This window comes from Tenrec ecaudatus, chromosome 2 (assembly GCF_050624435.1).
Source record: "Tenrec ecaudatus isolate mTenEca1 chromosome 2, mTenEca1.hap1, whole genome shotgun sequence".
In the NCBI taxonomy this organism is placed as follows: domain Eukaryota; kingdom Metazoa; phylum Chordata; class Mammalia; order Afrosoricida; family Tenrecidae; genus Tenrec; species Tenrec ecaudatus.
Genome location: NC_134531.1, coordinates 95,392,885 through 95,418,017, shown reverse-complemented (window position 1 = coordinate 95,418,017; position 25,133 = coordinate 95,392,885). Strand labels below are relative to the sequence as shown.

Genomic DNA, 25,133 nt, shown 5'->3' with positions numbered 1-25,133 from the left:
CTTGATTCTCCAGGGACTCCGCCAAGGGAAGATGCCGTCCTTCTCCAAGCACATTTCAAACCCCACCACCTCTGGTGTGGCCATCTGAGGGGGGGGAGGATGTGGAGGGGGAGGGGGTGCCACTGCTATCCCATCACACAATTGGTCAGAGGTCTTGCACCCCCTTGGCCCACCAGCACCGGAAGCATTCGCCCAGGCGCCCTTCTCCCGACTTCACTAGTATCGCTCTGAGGGCGGGGCTTCGACACCAGGTAACCAGGCTAGGCCGTCCGAATACCCAATTATCAGGGGATCCCCAAACCAACCTGGCTAACAGCGGCCAGGGAGAAGAGACGACCAGTCGTGACGTCAGATGCGATTAAGTTTGCACGTCACCTCGACGTCAGCTTCTCACTTCTCGGACGTCCCGTCCCGGGAGCAAAACTCCAGCGACTTTGGGCCCCGCCCCCGTGAGAGTCGAAGGCGACCAATGAGAGTGGCTCTAAGTGGATAGCAGCCAATGGAACGATCCCGGGGCGGGGCGCGGGGCCGGAGGGTGGGGCGGGTGGCGACGGTGGCAGCCGGAGTTCTGGCTTCGCGCAGTATATGACTGTACGTCAGCAGCGGGATGGCCGTAGCTGTGGCGGCGGCTGCAGAAGCCCAGGCAGCCGCGGCCGCAGTGGAGGCTCCAGCCCGAGCGGCGTCGGCAGCGGCACCCCAGGGAGTTTAAGATGGCGGCGGGGGGGGCGGCGGGCCTGAGGGAGGAGAAACGCTACGGGCTGTCGTGCGGACGGCTGGGGCAGGACAACATCACCGTACTGCACGTGAAGCTCACCGAGACGGCGATCCGGGCGCTGGAGACTTACCAGAGCCACAAGGTGAGCGCACCGGCCGGTCGAGCTCGGGGGTGCGGGGAGAGGCGCCCTTCGCCGCCCGCCCGCCCGCCGCCGCCGCCGCGTCGCCCGCACACTCGGGAGCCCGGTGCGGAGCCGGCCGGGACGGGCGAGCCGAGGCGCCCCGCCGCTTCCCTCAGCGCCCGCCGCGGCGGGGCTGGGCTGGGCCAGGTAGTGCCGCTGACGCCGCCGGGCCGGGCGCCGGGGCGCTAGGTGGCAGACGGGCGGGCGGCCCCTGGCGGCGGGGCCGAGGCAGCCGCAGCCCTGGCTCGGCAGTGCCGCCGCAGCGGGGCTTTCCGACGGCGCCCCTGGGGCTTCCTGGCTCCTCCGCCCCAAGGAGGTAGCGAAGCGCTGGGAAGACTAGCGAGTGGAACGCTGCCCACAGTGAGGGTGCGGGTGCGGGTTCCCAGCCTAGGAAGACCCGCGGCCACGGGCTCTTCTGAGCTGGGATGACACATAGGTCCCGTGGCCCCGCGGAAACCGGAACAGAGGAGCGCCGAGCGCCGGTGACACCCCTCTCACTACCAGGGACTTTGGAGCACAGGGGCTCCGCTTATGGTAGTGCGGTGACGGGGTGGCAAGTAGCGAATTCTTAGAGATCGGACTCAAGGCCTGATGTATGGAGGAAGAGGGGCACAAGCGGGGACTCGGGGACACGGGCGCATTGCCTTCCCCGAGCGGAGTCGCGTCCGAGCAGACGCACCCGGCACGGGGCTGAGCCCTGAGGACCCTCACACCGCCAGTGCTTTCCTAAGAGTGGAATGCCGAGGCACGTCCCACTGACACATCGACGCCCAAGGTGTGGGGTGACACTGTACCCAGGGCCGAGACTCGCGGGTCATCTCTCACCCGGCTTTCCGGACGCCTGGACACGTACACACAGACCTGAAGGATAGCTCAGATGGACGCACAGACGCAGAACTGGAGAACATGCCCCAGGAACACATTTTCATGTTGCGGGGCGGGGGCAGGGGTGGGGGAGGTGAGACCCTGAAGAGGTGTGGAGACCAAGGCACATGGGAAAGCCTCTGGGCATTCACATAGTAATTCGGATTAAAGTGGGGGAAAAGAACATCTGTTGAGCTCCCACTAGTGCTCGATCCTTTGACTGCATAGAGCAGAGCCACTGGAGAGGAGGTGGGAACTTCCCTCCGGGTTTTCTCTTCCAGCTTCTGAGACTCCTCACCTAATTGAGACAGACACATCTTTGTTGATGAGCGCCCGTGATAGAGCAGGAGAGCCTCATGAAGGCAAGCTTGTTATCAAGAGAGCATTCACAGAGAGAGTTGAATATATGTCAGTGCATATGTGAGTGCCCTCCAGAGAAGCGTTTGGTGACAAATACTCAGGGGTGCTCCCGTGGGCCAGAGGGAATGGACATGCATAGAGAGAGAGAAAAAAAATCCCAGGGAAAGGGCCGGGGAGGGGAAGGGAGGGGGGTGACCCAGAAGCACATAAGAAATGCAAAACTGCTTGCACCCAAAGCTACTTTCAGACAGGTGCAAGGGCAGGGGAGAGCCTAGCTCCAGCACTGAGTGGGAGGCCCATCTGGGGGAAGCCAGATAGGAAGAGGGGTCAGGGGTGGGGACAGAGAAAAGAAACTCAGCCCTGCAAAATGGAGTGATAAGCTTGCCTATTCCTAGAGGAGGGTGTGGGAAGGAATGGCCATGGGATAGAGGATGTTAAAAAGAAAGACACTGGCACTAGAAGAGGAAGAAGCTAGCCAGAGAGGCCAGCCCATAATCAGAAACAGCCAGGGAGCAGAGAAAAACTGGTGCACAGAGGGCAGGTGCGGAGAGGCAGTGCTGGGGACACTGGCTCCCGAGCCACCCATGGGAAGCAACAGGCAAACTGTTCAAGCATCGTACACCTAGAGGGGAAGGGGTATGGTGAGGAGGGAATAATGGTGGCTAGGGAGCAGTGAGGGATCAGCAAGCCACTGTCCACCCCCACCCCTGTGCCCACTATCTGTAAGACCACCAAGGGCAAACGGCCAACCCAGAGAGCCGTTCGCTTTCCTGCCTTAGTGTGTAGCTTTCATTTGTGTGTGTTTGCAATGAAGAGTGGATTGTTTTGACTCTTATACGCCCACATTTATATACCTATGTCTTGTTAGAAGTAAGAAATTGAAAATTTTCTGATTTCCTTCCCAAATCTTCCACTTTGTTCCTGTTTTTTTGTTGCTTGTTTTTGTATTTTTATTTTACATTTTCAGTCTGTAGGTGGTAGCTTTGTTTGCGCCTGGCTACTCCTATTGCCTTTTAATATTGTGACCATCTTTTTCCATCTCTGAATACGAATTAATGGGTCTGGTTCATCTGTACAGAGGCATAGGGAAAGGGAGAAGACTTTTTCCTCAGTCCTGCTACCTTTCCGCGTGTGGGGCCAGCTAAACTGAGTGAGCCCTGGGATTCTTTCTCTTGAAAAACTGGTGGTAGACGCGGTGGTGTGCAGCGGGCGGGGAGGAAATATGCTGACTTGGCCTTTGCAACTGGACACTGCCCTGTTCTGGACTTAACCACCTCCTGACTGGTACACACTCATCTCTGCCACAGAAGTAATTTTTAGGAGGCTCAGAACAGCAGGAATTGGGGTGAGACTTTCAACACTGGTAGGTTGCTACATAGAAAGGATTTAGGTTCAGTTTAAACTCCCCCAAGTGTGTCCTCATTGTCCCTCCTGACAGGCCACGCAGGGACGAGGCCTGGGCACAAAAAACATTGCCAGCAATCGCCATCTCAGGTTTTTTCCCTCTAGTGGAAGGACACTAATTTGATCTTGCCTACTTTCTATATTATCAGAAGGACTCATGCCTTTTCATTGTAACTGTGTTTTTGAAATGTGTCAGCATGCATTGACGAATTGGGAGGAAGGTTCTGGTTCTCACACAATTCCTGTGCTTAAATAAGGGAGGTGCGCAATGCTGACTACAAGCTGCCTGGGACTGTCCCTTCTTTTCTAATGGCTCTCTAGGGTTAGGAATTCAATGGATTGAGTTCCTAAATTAAGCATCAAGAGTTCTTTTTGTCTCGATTATTTTATTAAAAAAATTAATCCACTTGACCCACGACTTTAGGGATGTGAATTTAGGAAATTTAGGAAGCTACGATTGAGGCAGAACAAAGAAACCCTTTAGCTGTAATTGAGTAAATCAACTAGCTTATTAGAGTTCATGGAAGCAAAGTCTTTAATAAATAATCTGAGAATTTGGTCTTCTCCTAGTGCAATTCCTCACAGCTTCAAGACAAAGCTAATTGGCATTCATGATTCAAGTTTTCTTTATTTGTAGAGAAGGGATAAGGAATGCTATTTTGAGAAATCTCATCCAGGGATTTTGGTTGTTTTTCCTTTTAGGGGAGGCATTGTAAATCCAGGGAAGAGTTGCAATTAGAATAAGTTGTTTTACATTCAATTTGAATATGGAAGCAGTTTCAAATTGCTTGTATATAAAAAAGTTTTTTTCTTGATTTGTAGAAGAAATTCAGATGTCAATACATATTGAAAAGCTGCTTTTTAAAAGAAAGATCTGTTTAGATGATTTTGACTAAAGGCACATGTTACTAAGTAAAGAACCAAGATCACAAACTTTATAATCATTCTAAATTGGTGTCTGTGATCATGTGGTCTACATAAGCTCTACATATCTAAAATGAACATCTATTACAATGATTACGTATTTTGACCAAATGTATTTTAACAGTATATTTTAATTGCACACTTAAAATTCTAAAAATATATTTTAGCTAATTACCTCAGTAACGTATCTGTCTTTATTTTCATAGTTAAGTAATTCATTTGTAGTAATCGAAACCCCTCACCCCCGAGCCAAACTATATTCAACTTTGTGAAAGATACTTTTCATAAACAATGATGGCACTTCAGGCAGGCATGAGCAGACAATTGTTCACAGAGAAGGGAGCCACTGCTTATGTGAAGGATGCCACGGAGCCGGCATCACTGGAAAGTCTAGATTGCCTGGCATACTGGTAACCAATTTGGGGTATCAGGTCCCAACAGGTCTCTGAGTTTTATGGGAGACAAGTCTATGCTAAAGACAGAGGGGAAAAAGAGGACACGAGGACATTAAAAAGAAAAGGTTTTAGTTTTTCCACACCACAAGGCATTTGTGCCAATGTGGCCAATGTGAGCCCCCGTCAGGGACTCCCTCCTGGGAAGCAAGAGGAAGGCTTTCAGTACTGGTAGGGAAAGGTGTTTTCTGCCTCAGTCCAGCCTGGGGGACATTCCTTTAGTGGCATTTGCCCCTTCCCCTCTAAACAACAGTGAAATGCCCTATATGTTAACAAAGTAGTATTAAAAAAGTAAAAGGAAATCCTAGGTTTTTATGAAATTTGATTTTAAAATACCATTTCAAGTTGTCGAGTCACGGAAAATACAGTTATCAAAAATGCACACATTTTGCATGGCAGTTCCCACACCTCCAGCTTTCTGTGCCTAGTTGGTTTGACACCTCCATTTTCTGCAGGATTGTTTCCCACTTTGCCAGCACGGGGTCAGCAATTCACAACAACAAGCAGTTTCACGGGACAAAGACGGGGCTTTCTACTCCCGTAAGGAGTTTCCATGTCATCAACCCACTGGGACAATTCTACCCTGATTTGAATAGGGTCACCGTGAGTCGGACTCAGCTCAATGGCAGGAAGTTATAATTTTTTGGTTTTTAGGCTTTCGCTGTGGTTTTGGAGGAACAGATTTAGCACTTATGCAGATCTCTGTGCTGGCCCTTCACATGGACTTTGTCTGCATATCCCTTGGAGCCTTTCTCTTGGGCATTGTGGTGGGGGGGGGGATGCAGGTTCTGTATGTGGGGATGCGGTGGTACAAGGGACTCTTTGGTCAATTTGGGGGTCACTCTCACCTCTTCATACTGCTCAAGTCACAAAAATGGTCTTGAATTGTTTTCAGATTCTATAATTGCTGTGCCTGTCAATTTAGTGTTTTTTTAAATGTCTATTCAAAATTTCAAAGATGGCAACTCAAATAATATTATGTTTTCCCACCTGCACTTACTTCTCACTTAACTACTATCTTGTTTTCCACATTGTCAGTCGTACAAAATTGGCTGACTGTCACATAAAAGATATATATCTGGCAGTAGCAAATGTTAAGGTGTTAGGCGAGCTGTGATGGTTAAAGTTATGTATCAGTTTGGCATATTTGATTTATTGTAGTTTGGAGAAGCACAGAAAAGCCTCATTCCCTGCTTTTCTTCATCTCATCCTTTTCTTGTGTGCCTTAAAATAATTGTGTGTGTGTAGGTGTGTATACGATCCCAGTAATCTGCCTTCTAACTACCAAAGACCAGGTTCTCTTGAAGGGGTTGCTTGAGCAGCTAGACCTGCCCACACAGAGCTGCCACTACAGTCCGACGAGCGCGCCGAACATGTGGATTAGGTTGAACTGTAAAGTTGACATTAGTACATGCCTTTTATTGCACCTTAAACTATATAGCCAAGTTCAAATAAGTTAATCTTATTGACTTTTAACTTAGACCCACATGCATTGTGAGCTTGATCTTAACGCCTTTTTTTTTTTAATCAAGTAAATTCTGTGCCCCACGCTGCCATATGTGTTTGAAAAGTGTATTGAAATGATCAGGTGCTCACAGCAAGGCGGATGTGCCTCCCATTGACAAGCATTAAGCCAGATTGCCTAAGAAGATGGACAGGGAACCTTGGCACTAGAATTAGGAAGAGAAAGAAAGAACATATGTGAAGTACTGGAGCATGTTCAAGAACAGAACTTAAAAGGAAAGGGGCGTAGGATTCTTGGAATGATTTACAGGAAAGCTTACCAAGGGCAACCACCCGACCCAGCCTTTCCATTTGCTCCATTTGCACTTGTAAAAAATCAAGGAAGCGGTGCTCCTATGGCTTATTGGGTAATTTATGATAAAGCCAGAGCAGAGAGGAAAATGAGAATTTCAGCCAAACTAAAGCTAGGTCATTTTTAAATTGGCCATGACCCTTTTCTCTGCCACTGAGACTTAGGAGCCCTGTGCTACAGTCTCACCCACGTATTTGCCAGTTTGGGCCAAATTTATTTAGAGTGTTTGAGAAGATATCCCTAAAATGTGAGGAGCTAAATTTAAGGAAAAAAAGAAACATGGTTTTCCAGAAAGGCATGTATCTAACCTCACACTGCCTGTGCTGCATAGCTCAGCTCCATACAGCATTTCTCATGATTATGCAAAACTTTAGAAAAGCAGGTCTGGAATACTCTATCATAAATTAATGACTGTATCTCCGCAGCTAAATTGAAGCTGAAAATGTGGCATAATTCAGGTCAGAGCTGCCAGGGGACATTGCCTTCTCTTCTCTCCTTTTTTCCCCTTCTCTTTTTTCTTTCCTTTTTTCTCCCCTCTCTCTCTCTCTCTCTCTCTCTCTCTCTCTCTCTCTCTCTCTCTCTCTCTCTCTCTCTCTCTCTATCTCTATCTCTATCTTTCTCTCGCTCTCTCTGATTATCTATAGTTTCTGTTGTGGCATTATAGCTTTTGCAAGCCATGTTAAATCTTCAGGAAGAACTGGTTTAATGACATTCACTAATACTTTGACAACAAAGGCAAAACTAAGCTTCTCCATGTCTGCTGTGTAATATGGGCTATACGAAGAAGGAGTCTCAGTATCTTATTAGTTAGACTATAAGCTCCTTAAAGATTCTTGAATCAAATTAACACCTTGGATTGAACTCTGAAGTCAGGGCATTTGCCGACTAGTTTCCTAATAACGATGAAAGGTGGATGTGCAATGGGTAACATGAGTTTCTTTTCTTACCTATCTGTTGGTAATCTAAACAAGATCCTTAAAAATATTTCAGCAGACAGAGCTTGGAGCACATCTCCAGCAGAGAGAATGGTGTGAGCAAAAAAGACAATGGTAGAGGATGTAGGGAGAGCCCTGAGAAATACAAGGACAACCCTGTCCACTGAACTTGAAATGCAGGAGGAGAACACTGTCTTCCTGGAGGGAAAAAAGACCATTTGAAGCAAATTATCCTACTGAAAACATTGAGGTGTTTCTTTCTGTCAATACTGGGAGACAGGTAGAAATTTAAGGCAATGATGTGATTTAATTCAGCTGTGCTTTAGAGTTACTCTGACCTTAGTGTACAGAATGAGTGGTAAATGCATCTGGAAATAAGAAGACAGATGCTGATGAGAGACATAGAAAATGACTAGGTTTCTCCAGGATTTAACACCAGGTTTTAAAAGTAGAGGGTTGAGTTGTGATTTCTCACCAGTGGAACTAAGGAGGGACACCTTTTAATAGCCAAAACGACATGAGAAGCAATTGAAAGAGTTCACGAGGTAGGGAGATACAGATGAAGAGTGTCATTTTGGTGAATTATGTCTTCATTCTCTGGAGAATAAAGAGACAGAGTTAAGAAATGTATCTGGGTGTCTGAGGCTACACTAGAATAATGCTAATGCTGTTGTTGCTTACATGTCTTTTTTATGTTTTAGTGTCTTTCAGATTCACTAAACGATGATGATAATAACCATGCCATTCTTTTACTGTAATACTCACACATTCATGATCTTACAATGTAAACACCAAAAATAGTTGTCGAACAGTTGTCCCAGTGAAAATGAAAGAGCAAGTGCCTCACAAATATCAGTGCTTATAATTACCATTGAAACTAGTTCTTGCATTTGAATGGGGCTTTTTATGTGTATGTATGTATATGTATATATACATATATGTAATCATTTTATTGGGGCCACTTACAGCTCTTATAACCATCTATACATCAGTTGTACCATGCACATTTGTACATATGTTGCCTTCATCATTTTGAAAATAATGTTCTTTCTACTTGGTGTCAGTTCCTCTTTATGGTTGCTTGTCTTATATAAAACCTTTTTGTTCGCATGATCATTTGAGGGCTTGTTGATGTGTTAAGGGAAGTAGAAATTGTGATTGTTCGGAGCTCTTGAAGTTGTCCTTACTCCGAGCAACATCTGTATAACAGAATGAGACCCTTCCAGTCCTTCCAAAACCCTCACAGTTTTCGCCATGTTTGAGCCTACCATGGCAGCCTCTGTGCCAATCTCTGCCTAAGGGTCTTCTTTTGGGCGATAATATCCACAAAGTAAATGAGATCAAGCCTCGACTTATTTGCTTCTGAGAAGCATTCTGGCTGCACATCTTCCCCACAAATTTGTCCTTCTAGCAGTCCATGGCATATTTTATATTCTTTGACAACATAATTCAAATTCAACACCAGAATTAAAATTCATCAGTTCTTGGTCTTCATTCCACTGTCCAGTTTGTCCACATGCATCCGGAGATTGAAAAAGCACGGCTCGGGTCAGGAACATCTTAGTGCTTGAGGTGACATCTTTGCTTTGTAACACGTTAAAAGGGATGCTTTGCAGCAGATTTGCCCAATGAAGTGTTAAATTTTTGAATTTTTTATTGAGGTTTGCGTGAAAGTTTATAGAGAATTAGTTTTACAGTCAGAAATGTGCATACATTTTGTCCATGACATGAGTTGGCGCCCCTCACTGACACTCTTCTCACTTATTTTCTGGCTCCTCCTTTTCCTATTCATCATCTTTGCTGCCCCTTTCTGCCTTCTGAATTTGATTTCGGAAAAATGCTTCCCTGTTAGTCTCTTGTGGTTGACGATTTTGAGGAAGACATTCCTCAAGGGTCATGGTGTTTCCTTTCAAGCCTATTGTCCGACTGAAAGGTGGTCTTTAGGAGTGGGTTCTGTTCCGGGTTTGAAGGCGATCTGAAGAGCATTACTTAAGAATGCCACCCGTTGCTATCACACCAGTAAGTCAGGTCTTGTTTATTGATTGAATTTTGTTTTACATTTTTCCCATTCTGCGTAGGGTCTTCTGTTGGGACACTGAGCAGAGCAGTCAGTAGTGGTAGCAAAGCACCCTCTGGTGAGTTCTGCTTTCAGGCTAGGAGAGCCTGTGGGTTTTGTGGGCCACAAGTCCTTTGGATGGATAGCTTTCTTGAATTTTCTTCATTTTCCTTTGCCCCGGATGGGAAGAGAGCCATCGTTGTCTCTTAGGTGTCCACTGGCAAGGCTTAAAAGGCCACAGTCACTACTCACCAATGTAAGTATATAAAATATTTATGGGTGCTGTGCATGTGACCTAGATGGCCCTAAGCTCTGAAACCCAGTGATTCATTTTTTCAAAGTGTTTGGTGATGGCTTAGAAGTTTAACTTTGACTCCTGTATTCTCTACTATATATACCTAGATATATTTGAAGCACATACAAATTCGTCTGTAGGAATAATATCCCTTACCAAGCCTAAAAAAAGTTCATGGTTGTACTGCCATTTTCTCCCCACCCCCCCTTTATTTTTATTTATTTTTTGTAGTTAAATTGCTTTTTCATTATTAAACGATCATTTCATTGGGGTTCTTACAGCTCTAATAACAATTCATGCATAAGTTGTATTAAGCATATTTGTACATATGTTGCCATCATTGTTTTCTAAGCATTTACTTTCTATTGAGTCCTTGGTATCAGCTCCTCTTCTCCCCTCCCATCCACCCACATGACCCCTTGATAAATTATAAATTATTATTATTTTCATCTCTTACACTCTCCCTTCCCCCATAGTTTCTATTATTTGCCCCCCTGGGCGGGGGTGGGGGTGGTGGTGGTTATGTGCCCATCATTGCAATCTGTTACCCCTTCCTGCCCTCCTCATCCCACCTTCCCCCTATCGTTCTGGTATCTCTATTCCCATTCCTGTTCCTGGATTCTGTGTCATGAGCTCTTACCTCTTATCTGTACCTGTGCACATGCTCCAATCTAGCCGCAGTGAAAAGCAGGACTGGGGTCATGATAGTTGGGGTGGGGGCCAGGAGCTGGGGGTGAGGAAGCCTCAAGCAACCAGAGGAATATTGTGTGTTTTATCAGTGCTATACTGCACCCTGGTTGACTCATCCCTTCCTTTTAAAATGAGTTGTATATACATAATCACAATCAGTTCTAGTGCTCCCACCCGGCCCCACATTCATTGTCTGCTCCCCAAATTCCCTCACTCTCCCTATCTCCCCACCCCACCCCCACATCCCAAATAAACTATTGTATCAGTTACTATCACTATACATCTACTTCTTCTGTGCTTCACAAACTGGGAAACCCAACAAAAACAATAAAAAACAAAATAAAATGGCAAGAGTATATGTACTACCATTTTCCATTTCATACCTGTTCAACTCACATATCTACCTACGTGTGTTTCCACTCGTAATTTATTATTACTGTTAGTGCAGGATTTCATATGTATTTATCTTTGTTTTCTTTACTCTTGGTTCTCAACTAGTGTCTTCCTTTGCTTGATCATATAGTATTGACTTCCCCTTCACGGTGTACAAGCAGTACTAATGAGATCTATTTCTCACTGTATTTGTAAGAATTTGTAGGTAAACAGAACAGGTGCATACAATTCTTATTTAACCTTAGCCTTACTTTTAGAGCAAGAAAAGGCTTAAAGCTTTTTCAGTGGTTTAAAAGCTACCTGCAGCAAGTGAATGTGATTGTGATTGTGAATGTGTTACTGAGTAGGGGTTGGGTCAATCATTTCATGATGAGGGCAAATTTACATACATGAGGAACACTTTTGAGCCAAATAATCACTGCCTCTGCTCAACGAAGGCCATATTCCCCCACTTTGCATGTGTGTGGTTCTGCAGAGTCCTGCCCATAATTCTGAATGGGCTCATTATACCTCTTTTGAGTCTCTAGGGCTTTGATCCATAATGTTTTCCCATTTCGATTACTGTGATGGATCACCTGGCTTGTAAATATTCACGTCTGTTCCAGTTTTCCTTCATCAACCACAACAGAACCAGTTCAAATTTGTGTAAAGCCCTGCTTAAAGCAGGGCAAGTGGGAATTGTCCGAAAGTTGGACATTCATCACCTGGGGGTTGCCTGTATTGCCTCCCCTGCACCCAAGTTAATTCTTATCCATTAACTAGTTAATGTTTTTGCTCCCTCCATCTCTGGTAAACATCACAGAATGGGGGTTTTTCTATGCATAAACCATTTCTTTATTTTTTGATAATAGTGGTCCCAAACAAGATTTGTCCTTATTTTACTGAGCACAGTGACCTCCAGGTCCATCTATGTTGTAGGTTGTTTCATGGAGTTATTGTAATTCTTTAGTGTTGTATAGTGTCCCATTACGTGTATGTACTGTAGCTTATTCATCTGTTCTTGGGCACTTTCGATTGATGCTGACTCCCAGCGATTCTATTGGACAGGTAGAATTGTCACTGAGTTTCTGAGACTAACTCTTTACAAGACTGGAAAGCCCCGTTTTCATCCCAAGGAACAACTGGTAGGTTCGAACTGCTGAGCTTACAGTTAGCAACCCAATGCATAACCACTCTGAACATACACAAGGAACTTCAAGTAAAAATGGAAATTAGAGATAATGGATTTTTCCCAATCAACTTTGTGAACACATCCCTCCATTTTATTGGGGGCTTGAACAGCTCTTATCACAATCCATACATTCATCCATTGTGTCAGGCATATTTGTACATTTTTACCACCATCATGTTCAAAACATTTTCTTTCTACTTGAGCTCTTGGCATCAGCTCGTTTTTCCCCTCTACCGTCCCTCCTTCATGAACCTTTGATAATTTATTAATTTTTTTCATCTCTTACACCGACCACTGTCTCTTTTCACCCACTATTCTGTTGTCCGTCCCCCTGGGAGGAGTTTTATGTAGATCATTGTGATTGGTTCCCCCTTCCCCCCCCCCCCCACCTTCCTCTTGCCTTCCTGATACCTCTACTCTCATTATTGGTCCTGAGGGGTTTATCTGTCCTGTATTCCCTGTATTTCCAGTTCTTATCTGTACCGGTGTACATGCTCTGGTCTAGCTGAATTTGTAAGGTAGAATTGGGATCATGAGAGTCGGGGGGCAGGGAGAGGAAGCATTAAAGAACCAGAGGAAAGTTGTATGCTTCATCGGTGCTATACTGCACCCTGACTGGCTCATCTCTTCCTTGTGACCTTTGTGTAAGGGGATGTGCAATTGTCTACAGATGGGCTTTGGATCTCTACTCCACACTCCCCTCATTCACATTGATAAGAGTTTTTGCTCTGGGTCTTTGATGCCTGATACCCGATGTCATCAACACCTCACGATCGCACAGGCCGGTGTGCCATGGACGATCCCTAGCTTGGACATTCTTGCATCATATTTCTAATGTTTAAGGAAGTGCCACACCATTTCCCACAGTTGTTCCACCATTTGACAATCCCACCAGCAGTGAGTTCTAATTTCCTCACATACTTGCCATCATTTGTTGTTTTCTGGGTTTTTTCAGTATTGTTATTACTGGGTGTGATGCGATCTCGTTGCTATTTTCATTTATGTCTGTAATGGTCGCAAGCATTTCTGTATAAATTTGTTAGCTTATTATCTTCTTGGTGAAGTATCTGTCCATGTCTTTGGCCCATTTAAAATCAGGTTATTTGTCTTTTTGCTGAGGTATTGAAGCTTTCTGTACGTATTAGAGACTAATCCCTAATCTGATTGTTATCCAGAAAGCTTCTTCCCAGTCAGTAGGTTACCTTTTTATTCTTTTGGAGAAATCTTTAGACACACATAAATGCAGTATGCTCTTGTTCTGTTCTTAGTCTATGTAGAGGTTGTGCATGAGCATAATTAAGTGTTCTGGAATTCCCATAATGCTTTCAATAATTTACTTTGATGCACTATGATTGATTGCCTTTGTGTAGTCAATAAAACTATGAATAGCACCAGACTGTTTTCTGGTATTGTGCCAAGAGATGAGACCCTCACCTTGGGAGGCACTCACAACAAGACTGCGGGAGGTGCCTCCTTAAAGAGACCTTCATCTTCCAAAGCGGCTTAACTCAGACTGGGAAGAGCCAGCTGCAAACAGCCATTAAGCCTCAGAAGTGTACTAAGTATGAATCAAGGAAAATGGAAAGTTGTCAGAAATGAAGTGGAAATACCTAAACATCCATCTCCCAGGCATTATTACCTGAATTGAGCTGGTATTGACTATTTTGAATTGGATGGACAGTCACATGGTCTACTAAGAATTGAATGTAGCATTCATCATCACAAAGAGTATTTCCAGATTTATCCTGAACCACCATGCTGTCAATAATAGGATAATACCCAGATGCCTTTAAAAGAAAAAAAGAACATTCACTGCCATCAAGTCGATTCTGATTCACAGTGACCCAATATGGAGGAGCAGTTAATGTGGCTATTTTTCAAATATGTACAAAAAGGGAAGCCAGAAGACAAAGTAAAGCAATAGCAATATGCAAAGATTTGGGGTCAGACAATCAAAAAGGAAGATGATACTTGACAGTTCTTAGTCTGAAAGATACAAAGAAAAAACTCAAGCTTTAGGTTTTACAATTAAGGGATTCTATGTCAAATACAATTCAGTGGAAGCTTCAAAAGAAGTTGGAGAGAATACAGAGTCAGAGGATGAAGAAGAGCTGGTTGACACTCAGTCATTTCAGGAGGCGGTGTATTGTGCTAAAGGAATAACTCCGAGCAGCACTCACGGTACTGGCAAAAAGCAAGGTTCCAGAGATTGGCAGAATACCAGCTGAGATGTTTTAAACAAATGGCCGCACTAATTCATCTATATATAACTTGTCTTTATAAAATCCATCTATATACCAAGAAATTTGGAAGACAACTACCTGCCAACCAACCAAAGGAGATCCATATTTGTTCCTATTCCAAACAAGATTATGTAACAAAATGCAGAGATTTTCATAAAATGTCAGTAATATTACATGCAGATAAAATTATGCTGAATATAATTTTAAAACATCACCAAGGAACTGTCTTTAAGTCAGAAGAGGATATGAAATTAGGGATACCATTGCTGATGTCTGATGGATCTTGGTTTATAACAGAATACCAAAAAAAGCTGTTTGCCTGTGTTTTCTTAAAATTGTTAGATGAAATAAATCTTGGTTTTGAGCTAGATATTTTTACCATTGTTTGTCTCTTAATAGACTTTTTAATGAAAAACTTTAAATTGTGCTTAAAACGGTCATAAACCAAACTCATTGCCATCGAGCCAGGTGGTAACACATTACATGAACATCTGATTTGAATTTAAGAAAAGATGAAATATTATGTGATTCTGTTCCTAATGATTATTGAAATATTAAATAGGTCTATATAGCATACCTGAATTTACATTTGAAACTGCCGAACTCCTAAAGGTCATTGTTTTAACTTTTTCTGGGTTATCTCCATTTATCTTTTGCTGTTTTGATTCCCTTGTTTATTTTCATGTGACAATTACTTTGTGAGGAACCAATGAGTCATGTTCACATAAAGCTTATGTTATACGTACACATAGGAGTGGGTTGAGTGCTTGGTTCATGGTCTATGGAGGTAACTTTAATTGGAAGTCTTTTCCACTGAACAATGAGCCCATTCAAGGGTGGAACTAGGCATGCTGAGAAGTGTTTGAGACACAAACACACCAATGATAAGTCTTACTGGTGCTTTTTGATAATATTCACACAGATAAATACCTGTAGATAGATCTAAATACCATATATACTTGTATATAAGCTGAGTTTTTCAGCACACTTTTAATGCATTTTTGTGGTAAAATAAGGTACCTCTGCTGATATTTGGATCGGTTTGTACTTGAGTATATGTGGTATGTTTCCGTGGAAGCTTTATCATAATATGATTTTTGTTTAGTGAGGAAAAAGTCAAATTTATGGCTACCAAATATTTATTCATTCAGCAAACACTAATATTTTGACATGTTCAGACATAGAACTAGACCTTGGTAAAACAAAAGTAGATAAGCCATGATTTGTCCCTGTTATCAAAGAAGGATTTGTGGTTGAAGCAGGCAGATGAGTGTTTAAAAAAAAGAAAACAGCTATGCACTCTCTATTCATGGGGCACATCAACAGACTGAGGAGTCAGTTTTGAGGATGGGAAAATAGTCTGTGTCTGCATCTTCTCTTGTGATCACCCACTTGGCCTTCTGTCTCCTCTATGCCTTGAGATTGGACCCATGTTACCAAGTTCACTGGTCATTTCTCTTTTCCATTCTCATCGGAGTTAATGGTGTTCCAGCCTACTGACCACTCCTTCCTATTAGAAATCCTTTCCTGATTTTCCTCATACTTTCTTCTTTGGCCCCTCTCAGGCTCCTTTGCTGACTGTCCTCTGCATTACTGGCCTTCAAATGTTGGGGATCCCAACTTCCTTTTATTTATATATGCAAATTCAAAACCCCAAATTATTTTAGATTTTCTACTTTTCCTTCAGTCATAAAGTAAAAGGACTACATGAATATGGTTAAATTCTCACATCCTTCAGTTCTTCAGGAATGAAGTAAATAGTATCATAGCTCACAAAAGTGTCTTGTTTGCAATGGAGCTTATGCAAAGAAACCTAGTTTGTATTCTTTATTTTTATCTAGATTCCATCTTTTATGAACTTTTGAAACTCTTGTATATAAGTATTCCCCATTGCAGTATGTGACAGCATTCTTTGCCAAAGAATTTATGGTGATCTTTGATTTGTCTCCTCTTTTACTGACATTTGACGCAGCACTAAATCTCGGTGTTTTGTTTTTGTTTGTTTTAATCATTTTACTGGGGGGGTCGTATAACTCTTATCACAATCCATAAATATACCCATTGTGTCTGGAGATCCCCTCATAGAGGGGTTTAGGAGAGGAGATGGGTTAATTAGGGTGCGAGGTAGTACCGATGAAGAACACAGCTTTCCCCCAGATCCTGGATGCTTCCTCCCCCCAACTACCATGATCCGAATTCTACCTTGCAGGCCTGGATAGGACAGAGGCTGTACACTGGTGCATATGAGGGCTGGAGGTACAGGGAATCCAGGGTGGATGATACCTTCAGGACCAAAGGTGTGAGGGACGATGCTGGGAGAGTGGAGGGTGAGTGGGTTGGAAAGGGGGAACTGATTACAAGGATCCACATGTGACCTCTTCCCTGGGAGAGGGACAGCAGAGAAGGGGGGAAGGGAGACTCCGGATAGGGCAAGATATGACAAAATAATGATGTATAAATTACCAAGGGCACATGAGGGAGGGGGGAAAGGAGAGGGAGGGGAAAAAAAAAGAGGAACTGATGCAAGGGGCTTAAGTGGAGAGCAAATGCCTTGAGAATGATTGGGGCAGGGAATGTATGGATGTGCTTTATACAATTGATGTATGTATATGTATGGATGGTGATAAGAGTTGTATGAGTCCCTAATAAAATGTAAAAAAAGAAAAGAGGAGAAAAAATGATTAGGGCAAAGACTGTACAGATGTGCTTTATACAATTGATGTATGTATATGTATGAACTGTGATAAGAATTGTATGAGCCCCAATAAATTGTTAAAATTAAAAATATATATATATATATACCCATTGTGTCAAGCACATTTGTACATTGGTTGCCATCATCATTCTCAAAACATTTCCTTTCAAAAAAAAAAAACATTTCCTTTCTAATTGAGCCATTGGTATCAGCTCCTCATTTTCCCCCTCCCCCCCATGAACCCTTTATAATTTATAAATTATTATTTTGTTATGTCTTACATTGTCCGACGTCTCCCTTCACCCACTTTTCTGTTGTCTGCTCCCCCTCACCTGGGAGGAGGTTATATGTAGATCCTTGTGATCAGTTCCCCTTTTCTACCCCACCTTCCCTCCACCCTCTCAGTATCGCCACTCTTACCACTAGTCCTGAGGGGTTCATCTGTCCTGGATTCCTTGTGTTTCCAGTTTCTATCTGTCCTGTGTACATCCGTTGGTCTAGCTGGTTTTGTAAGGTAGAATTGGGATCTAGTGGCAGGGAGGAAGCATTAACGAACTAGAGGAAAGTTGTATGTTTTATTGTTGCTACACTACACACTGACTGGCTTGTCTCCTCCCTGCGATCCTTCTGTAAGGGGATGTCCAGTGGCCTACAGATGGGCTTTGGGTCCCCATTCTGCACTCCCCCTCATTCACAATGATGCAATTTTTTTTGTTCTTTGATACCTGATCCCTGATCCCATCGACACCTCATGATCACAGGCTGGTGTGCTTCTTCCATGTGGGCTTTGTTGCTTCACAGCTAGATGGCCACTTGTTTATCTGCAAACCTGTAAGACACCAGACAATATCTTTTTTGATAGCTCAGCACTATCAATCAGCTTTCTTCCACATTTGCTTATGCACCCGCTTTGTCTTCCGTGATTGTGTAAGGGAAGGTGAGCAACACAGAATGCCAGGTCAATGGAACAAAGTGTTCTTGCATTGAGGGAGTACTTGAGTGGAAGCCCAATGCCTTTCTGCTACCTTAATACTAAACCTATAAATATATGCACATAGATCTATTTCCCCATCCTTATGTAGAAATATATTTATATATATGTACACCTTTATTTAGACCTGTATAAATGCCCTGTGCCTCCTACTTCTTTCCTCTGTTTCCTTTTACTTTCCTGTGTACCCACTATCATGCTCAGCCTTCATTTGGGTTTCAGTAATTCCTCTTAGTTACTTACATTGCCCTTGATCAAGCCCTACCAGGCCTCCTCCACCCTCCTCACCACCAATTTTGGATCACTTTTTGTTCCCTTTCCCCTGGGTTTTTTAACACCCACTTCTTTTCCCCGCCTCCCTCTCTTCTATGTCTCCCCCGGAACTGTTAGTCCGGTTGTTTTCTCCTCCAGATTGTTTATCCCACCTCTCTTATCTAGATAGACCTGCAGAGATAATAATATGCACAAAAACAAGACAGAACAAAACAAAGCAAAAATGAAAACAAAACAACAACAAAAACCCAATGCCAAAAAAAGAAAAGCCTGGAAATAGTTCAAGGTCTGTTTGTTGACCTTTAGGAGTGTTTTCTGTTGAATTCTGATGGGTGCCAAGCCCTGGCCCCAAAGTAGATTTTTGGTACTCCCTCAGGACTTCCTTGCTCTGCTCCCCTTGCTGTTCTGTTGCATGCCCTTAGTGGTTTGCCTCAGTGTGGTAGGGTCATATTGGGCACAGTTCCCACACTGTCTCCAGTGTTGTCTCCTGTAGGGCTATGGGTCAGTGAGGGATGTCGTGTCTCATAGTAGGGAGAGCTATATGGTCTTCTCTGTGCAATTGGCTGCTCTGAGCAGCCAGGGATATCGTCCTCAAGGCTTAGTGGACCAGGATATGCTCCACTCTCTCTTTCTTCCCCTTCATTTGCCCTTGTGTGCTCCTCTGTCAGTGTTTAACACACCCAGGATCTAACTGCATCAATACTACCATTCCATTCCCAGACCCATCGTCTCTCTTTAGGACCCTGCAGTGAGATCCCAACTGGATTTCAAGTTTGGATTCTTTCTAGTATTAGGTGAAGAGCTCAGGTGGTCTAGTGAGTTAAGTGGTAGGCAGCTAACAACAAAGTTGGTCATTCAAACATAAGTAGCTGTCCCATAGGAAAAAGATAAAGCTGTCAAATCTCATAAAGACTTACAGGTTTATAAAATCACAAACTCTGTCTTATAGGTTCTTAGGGAAGGCTGTCTAATCGAGTAGATTTACCTCTTTGTAAACCCATAGGAACAGTTCTCCTCTGTCCCATAGGTTCACTATAAGTTACAATCTACTCAATGCAATAGATTTTTTTAAATGTGATGATGTGGTTTCCCTGTCGCAATCCTTCCAATTGCTCCTTTTTATAAAAGTACCAGTATTTTAAATCTTTCGTTTGACCAAATGTCAGCATTTTAAATCATCTCCATCTTTATATCCCAGCTTTTTCATTCTTTCTTCCTTTACTTCTCCTCTACACGTCATGATCCCATGGAACAAATCTTCATTTATGTTTATGATCATATTTGACATATAAACTTACTCTACAATTATAAATCCTACTTTAAGTTCTTCCAAATATTGATTTAGAGAATAAATGTTTAGCTGGTTTAGAGTTTGTCTCCCATATTCCTTGGAGAACTATTTGAAATCCTAATTTGTGAAACAATAAACTTCACCCACATCAGATATTTTTTAAAGTTGCACTTCAAAAGATTTAAATTTATTTTTACCCATTCCTAACTTCTTGGTAATTTCTTTCATATTTCACTTTTTGTGTGCTATAATGACTAGAAAGAAAATGTTCTTTTAAGTGGTTCTTCCAAATCCACAGAAGTCCTGGTGGCAATTGTGGTTAGGCATTTGGGCAGCTAATTGCAAGGTCAGCAGTTTGAAACCACCAGCTGCACCTTGGGAGTGTAACCAAACTTATGTATGCTTTATAATACCTATACTTCTATTTTTATGCTTGATAATGTCCTGCATTTCACAACGAGCTATAGACAACTCAAGGAGCTCAAAAGTTTCAGTGAGACTACTTGGACTTTAATATTTTGTACTGCAAACCATCACCTCTATCAGGTTGTCAAAGTAGCTGGCATAGGGAGTCTACCTCAGTCGTTCAATCAGCTGGTGTGTTTCTTGGCTGGATGTAAATACCAGATCACTATTTTACTTATAGTTCAAATGCTGTTTAAGCCCTAGAGTTACTTGATTTTCAGAAGAGCTACTTGTTGTAAATATTTGACTAAAGTTGAAAACCCAAAGTTGAAGACCTACCGAAACTTATTTTTAATGGAATGTACTTAGTTACTTAAACATTGTTTAAAAGCATGCCATATCATATTCAGCTACTTAATGTTTTATTATCTTTTTTAAGATTATATAATATTGTTTATTGTTAAATATGTTTTAACAATTTATTAGGGGCTCATACAATTCTTATCACAGTCCATACATATACATACATCAATTGTATAAAGCACATCTGTACATTCTTTGCCCTAATCATTTTCTTTTTTTTTCTCCTCTTTTCTTTTTTTTACATTTTATTAGGGACTCATACAACTCTTATCACAATCCATACATATACATACATCAATTGTATAAAGCACATCCATACATTCCCTGCCCCAATCACTCTCAAAGCATTTGCTCTCCACTTAAGGCCCCTGCATCAGGTCCTCTTTCTTTTTTCCCTCCCTCCCCATGTTTTATTATCTTTTGAAATGGACGTGCCCTTTTTCTCTTCTTTTAATACAATTAATTGAGGTCATGTTTGTGCAGTTAACCTCGGTTCAACAACATTTGGATGAAAAATAACATGCTTAAGATATTTTCTTATAATGGTGTTGACTTTTCAAACTTATTATTTCTGGTAGTTGTCCCATTAATGTGGTAGTAAGATATAAAATAAGTGGTATAAAGTTCTAGCCATTTCCTCCTGTTGCATTTTTCTTTTTACAAAACCACAGTCATGGTAATGCTGTCTAAAATTAGGATTAAAATTAATAAAATATTTGATGTTTCCTGAAGCAATTTTTAAATTGTCAGATATTTAAGAGTTTTTGAAGGTAATTTGAGTTTGTCCTGTTATACACAACACTATTTAATTGGTGAAAGTTTTGTTGCTTTGTGTCAAATGATAACACATTTATATATATATCCCTTTATTATAAAACTTACACCAAGTCAATACTGACTCATAGGGATCCATTATTATATGTGCCCCTTAATAGCAAAATGCTAACTTAAAGAAAAATTTTCATTTGATCATAAACCAAATTTTGAAAATTGCCACGATTCCATGGCTTTTCCCTTGGGAGCTAGGTGCCAACTATTGGGCATTTAATTTTTTTAAATGTATAGTCCTGAACGCAAAGTTATTAGGAAAGGAAAGGAAGGAGTACTGTATTTGGAGTCTAAAGGACTGAGTTTAAGTTTCCAGCTCTAATAGCCACTAGGTTGTGATCCTGAAATGTTACTCCTCCTCCTGGGTCTCAGTATTCTTCCGCTGAAGTGGGGCATAATGATGTCATCTGACCACAAAGAGTTGCTCTTTCCTTTTTTTGGTAGGAAGACTCACTTGGGACAATTAATGTAAAAACTCCTTGTGTATGGCAAAGTTAGGCAAATAAAATGCATTGCTTGTTGAGTTAGTCAATACCTATAACAGAGTTATAAACAGATCAAAATTCAGAATATGAGGCAAAAAATTTGCAGAGTAAAAATTACTCTTGCAATTGGTAAAAAGCACAGAACATCTAGTGCTGCAACTCTACATAGTCTATAATGTATGTATTAGTATACACATATAATAAAAAATATACAAAATGATTTTACAATTATTTTTTAGCTGAGAACAGTGTAAATAAGTACTGACAAGTTTACTGTGCATTATGACTCCACTGTATTGTAACACCAAGGGATAAGATAGCAAATGAGAGAATACAGGGTAGTGTATGCTTTCTGGAAAAACAGCTAATGGAAGGTCACTCACGGTGGACAGAGTTCATGGTTTAGCAAAATGTTGGCAGCAGTGTTTTGCTTGGCTAGAAGGATTTAGCTATGGAAATGGACTTGCCCTTTTTCTTTTTGTTGGTCCTTCTCTCAGACCTCGCTTCTTCCTCTTGTTTTCTAGCTGGCCTATTCTTATGTTTACCTGCCTAGGGCCCCTTGAAGATAGTTTTTAATTCTTAGTTTAGTCAAAATGAGATCTAACGGAGGAAATTAATCTGCTTGGATATTAAGCAAGAGATACAAATGAATTATCAGAATAGTTTTGGGGAAGGTTTGCTAGATTAAAGAAACTGATAGGTAGTAGAAATAGAGGGCAAGAATGTTACAAAACCAACCAACCAAAGGTTAACATGCTTGGGCTACAATTGGGAGGAAGTAGACAATGAAATGGGAAGTAGACAATCTGGTCTGCTTTCTGAATGGAGGAGGTTGCTTTGTGTAGAAAGACAGTGGAAAGGAATTCTTTGCATGACCTGAGTGGCATGCTTGCTTTAACGAGTCCGCTAGTTCTGGGAAGGCTGAGCCGCCTTTGGAAGCACCCGAGAGGACTTACCTGTGTGACGTGAGAGGGACCTGAAATGGGCCGTTGACTTTCAGAGCAGAAACGAAAAGCTTACTTTGAGGGTATCTCTGGCCAGCTGGCCGGGGTGATGACTGGAAGCTCTGGGGCCGGAGCCATCTTTGCTTCATTTTTATTTGGTCTGATATTCAATCTTGCAGCACTCCTTGTCCTCATTTTCCTTGGGAATGTCTAGTGGCTTCACCTTCTCCTGTTTGCTCCAGATGTTGTCTTAATAATTTAAGCCTTTCTTGCTAGTTTCAGCCTATTTCTAAAGCATCCCAGGGAGCTGTTCTAATCTTTTTCTTTAGCCCACCTAGCTCTGCCTAGCTTACAGTTGACTGCGAAAGCAGCTTTATTCAACAAAGTGTTATTAGTGAAGTCTTATTCAGAAAAGTAAAGAGTCCCCAGTTGTTTATTCAGACTTAACAGGCCATTTGGAATATTGGGAGGGAGAAAACTGTTGGAAGGAAGTGGTGATTAATTTTGACGGGGTGATAAACCTTTTGAATAGGCATGAAATTGTAAGGTCTAAATTTAAATTATTGTCCTGCATATTTTGTTTGTTTTTGTTAGGTGTCTTCCTGTTGGTTTTTCACTAATAGCAAACACTTGTGACAAAGTATAACTACCCCATAGGGTCTTCTGGGCTGTAATCTCCCTGGGAGCAAAGCACCAGGTCTTGCTGCACGATAGCGGCTAGGTGTGTGCAGACCGCACGTAAACCAGTGAGGTGCCTCTCTGCTGCAGCCCTGGGAGCCCTCATAATATTGTAGCAGATGAAAATGGCAAAGAAGGACAAGCAGATGTCAGACAGGAGCTACTAGGTCCCACTCCCGTGGTCTTTTCTAAACCACTGTAAGATTAATTAGCCCCTTGTTTTCCTCCTATCTAGTCTAACATTTGTTGTTACTCTCCTTTTTGAGTGTTCATACTGTGCCTCCCACTAGTACTCAGGGTAGTATTTTGTTATTGTTCCCAGAGTGTCCTTGAATCATTTCCAAACTTACCAAGAGTTTATGTGTGAGAGAATGAAGGGCTGTCCAGCCCAACACCATCTTCATGATCATGGTGTGCTTGAGTCCACTGATTTGGCTGTGTGTCAGTCATCCTCTTGAGAGTTTTCCTCACTTCAGTGACCCTGGACTTCACTAACCATGGTGGCATTTTCTACTGATTGATTATTTCTTGATGGTGCGCCCAAAGTGAGCAAGCCCACTTACCTATTTTCCTTGCTAAAGAACATTCAGGTTTGTTCATTCTAACAATCCATCATATATTCTGCATTTTTTACCAACCCTAGAGTCTGAATGTATTGGTTCTTCTCCTTTCTTAGGATTTTATCATTGTCAAATTCTCCCCAACTAGAATATAAACTCTGGTATGAAGGATTAGGTCCCACATTCTTTTATCTCCCATAGCAGTTGTGGGTGGGACATGGGTGGTGGTGTTGCTAGGTGCTGTAGATTTGGTTTGGGCTCATAGGAACCCCATGCATAATAGCATCAAACACTGCCCAGTCCTGCCCCATCCTCACAGTTTTTCTTATGTTTGACTCCATTGTTATAGCCACTGTGTCGACTCATCTCATCTCTGTCCCTCCAGGGACCGATCTCTCCTGGCAACATGTCCAAAGTACATGAGACAAAGTCTAATCATCTTTGTCTCTAAGGAGCATTCTGACCAAACTTCTAAGACAGTTCTGTTTGTTCTTTTGGCAGTCCATGATACTGTAGGTATTTTTTCACCAATGTTAGAGTTCAAATGCATTGATTCCTCTTCAGTTTTTCTTACTCAGTGACCAACTTTCTTTTTTATTTTAATCATTTTATTGGGGGCTCGTATAGCTCTTATCACAATCCATATATCCATCCATTGTGTCAAGCACATTTGTACATATGTTGCCATCATCATTTTCAAAACGTATTCTTTTTACTTGAGCCCTTGATATCAGCTCATTTCAATGACCAACTTTCATATGCATATGAGATAATTGAAAATATGGCTTGGATCAGGCACCCTTTAGTCCTCAAAGTAATACCTTTCTTTTCAATGCTCTTAGGAGGTTTTAAGGGACTTTGGTGGCATGGGGTTACACACTGGGCTTGTTTTTCTAGTCCCTGCGTAGTGAGACCCATGCTCTGTGAAGACATGGAGGGGGCGGGGGGTGTCTCAATGCCATTGAGTTGTTTCCCACTCAGCCACCCTATAAGACAGAGTAGAACCCCTGTGGATTTCTAAGACTGTAACTCTTTACAGGGGTAAAAACTGTATTTATCTCTGTCCCATGGACCACGAACTTTGGGTGTAGAAGATCATGCCTGATACTATAGCAGATATT

At 42.3% G+C, this 25,133-nt stretch overlaps 1 protein-coding gene across 1 annotated transcript in view; it reads left to right on the top strand.

Annotated features, from left to right (window-relative positions):
• Positions 1 to 575: 575 nt before the first annotated feature.
• The window catches only part of ELL2 (elongation factor for RNA polymerase II 2), a 79,902-nt gene continuing 55,344 nt past the window's right edge, over positions 576 to 25,133 (top strand). The window contains exon 1 of the mRNA XM_075541299.1: positions 576 to 857. Within this exon, the coding sequence (XP_075397414.1) occupies positions 711 to 857 (147 nt within the window). The 5' untranslated portion in view covers positions 576 to 710. The remainder of the gene's footprint in view (positions 858 to 25,133) is intronic.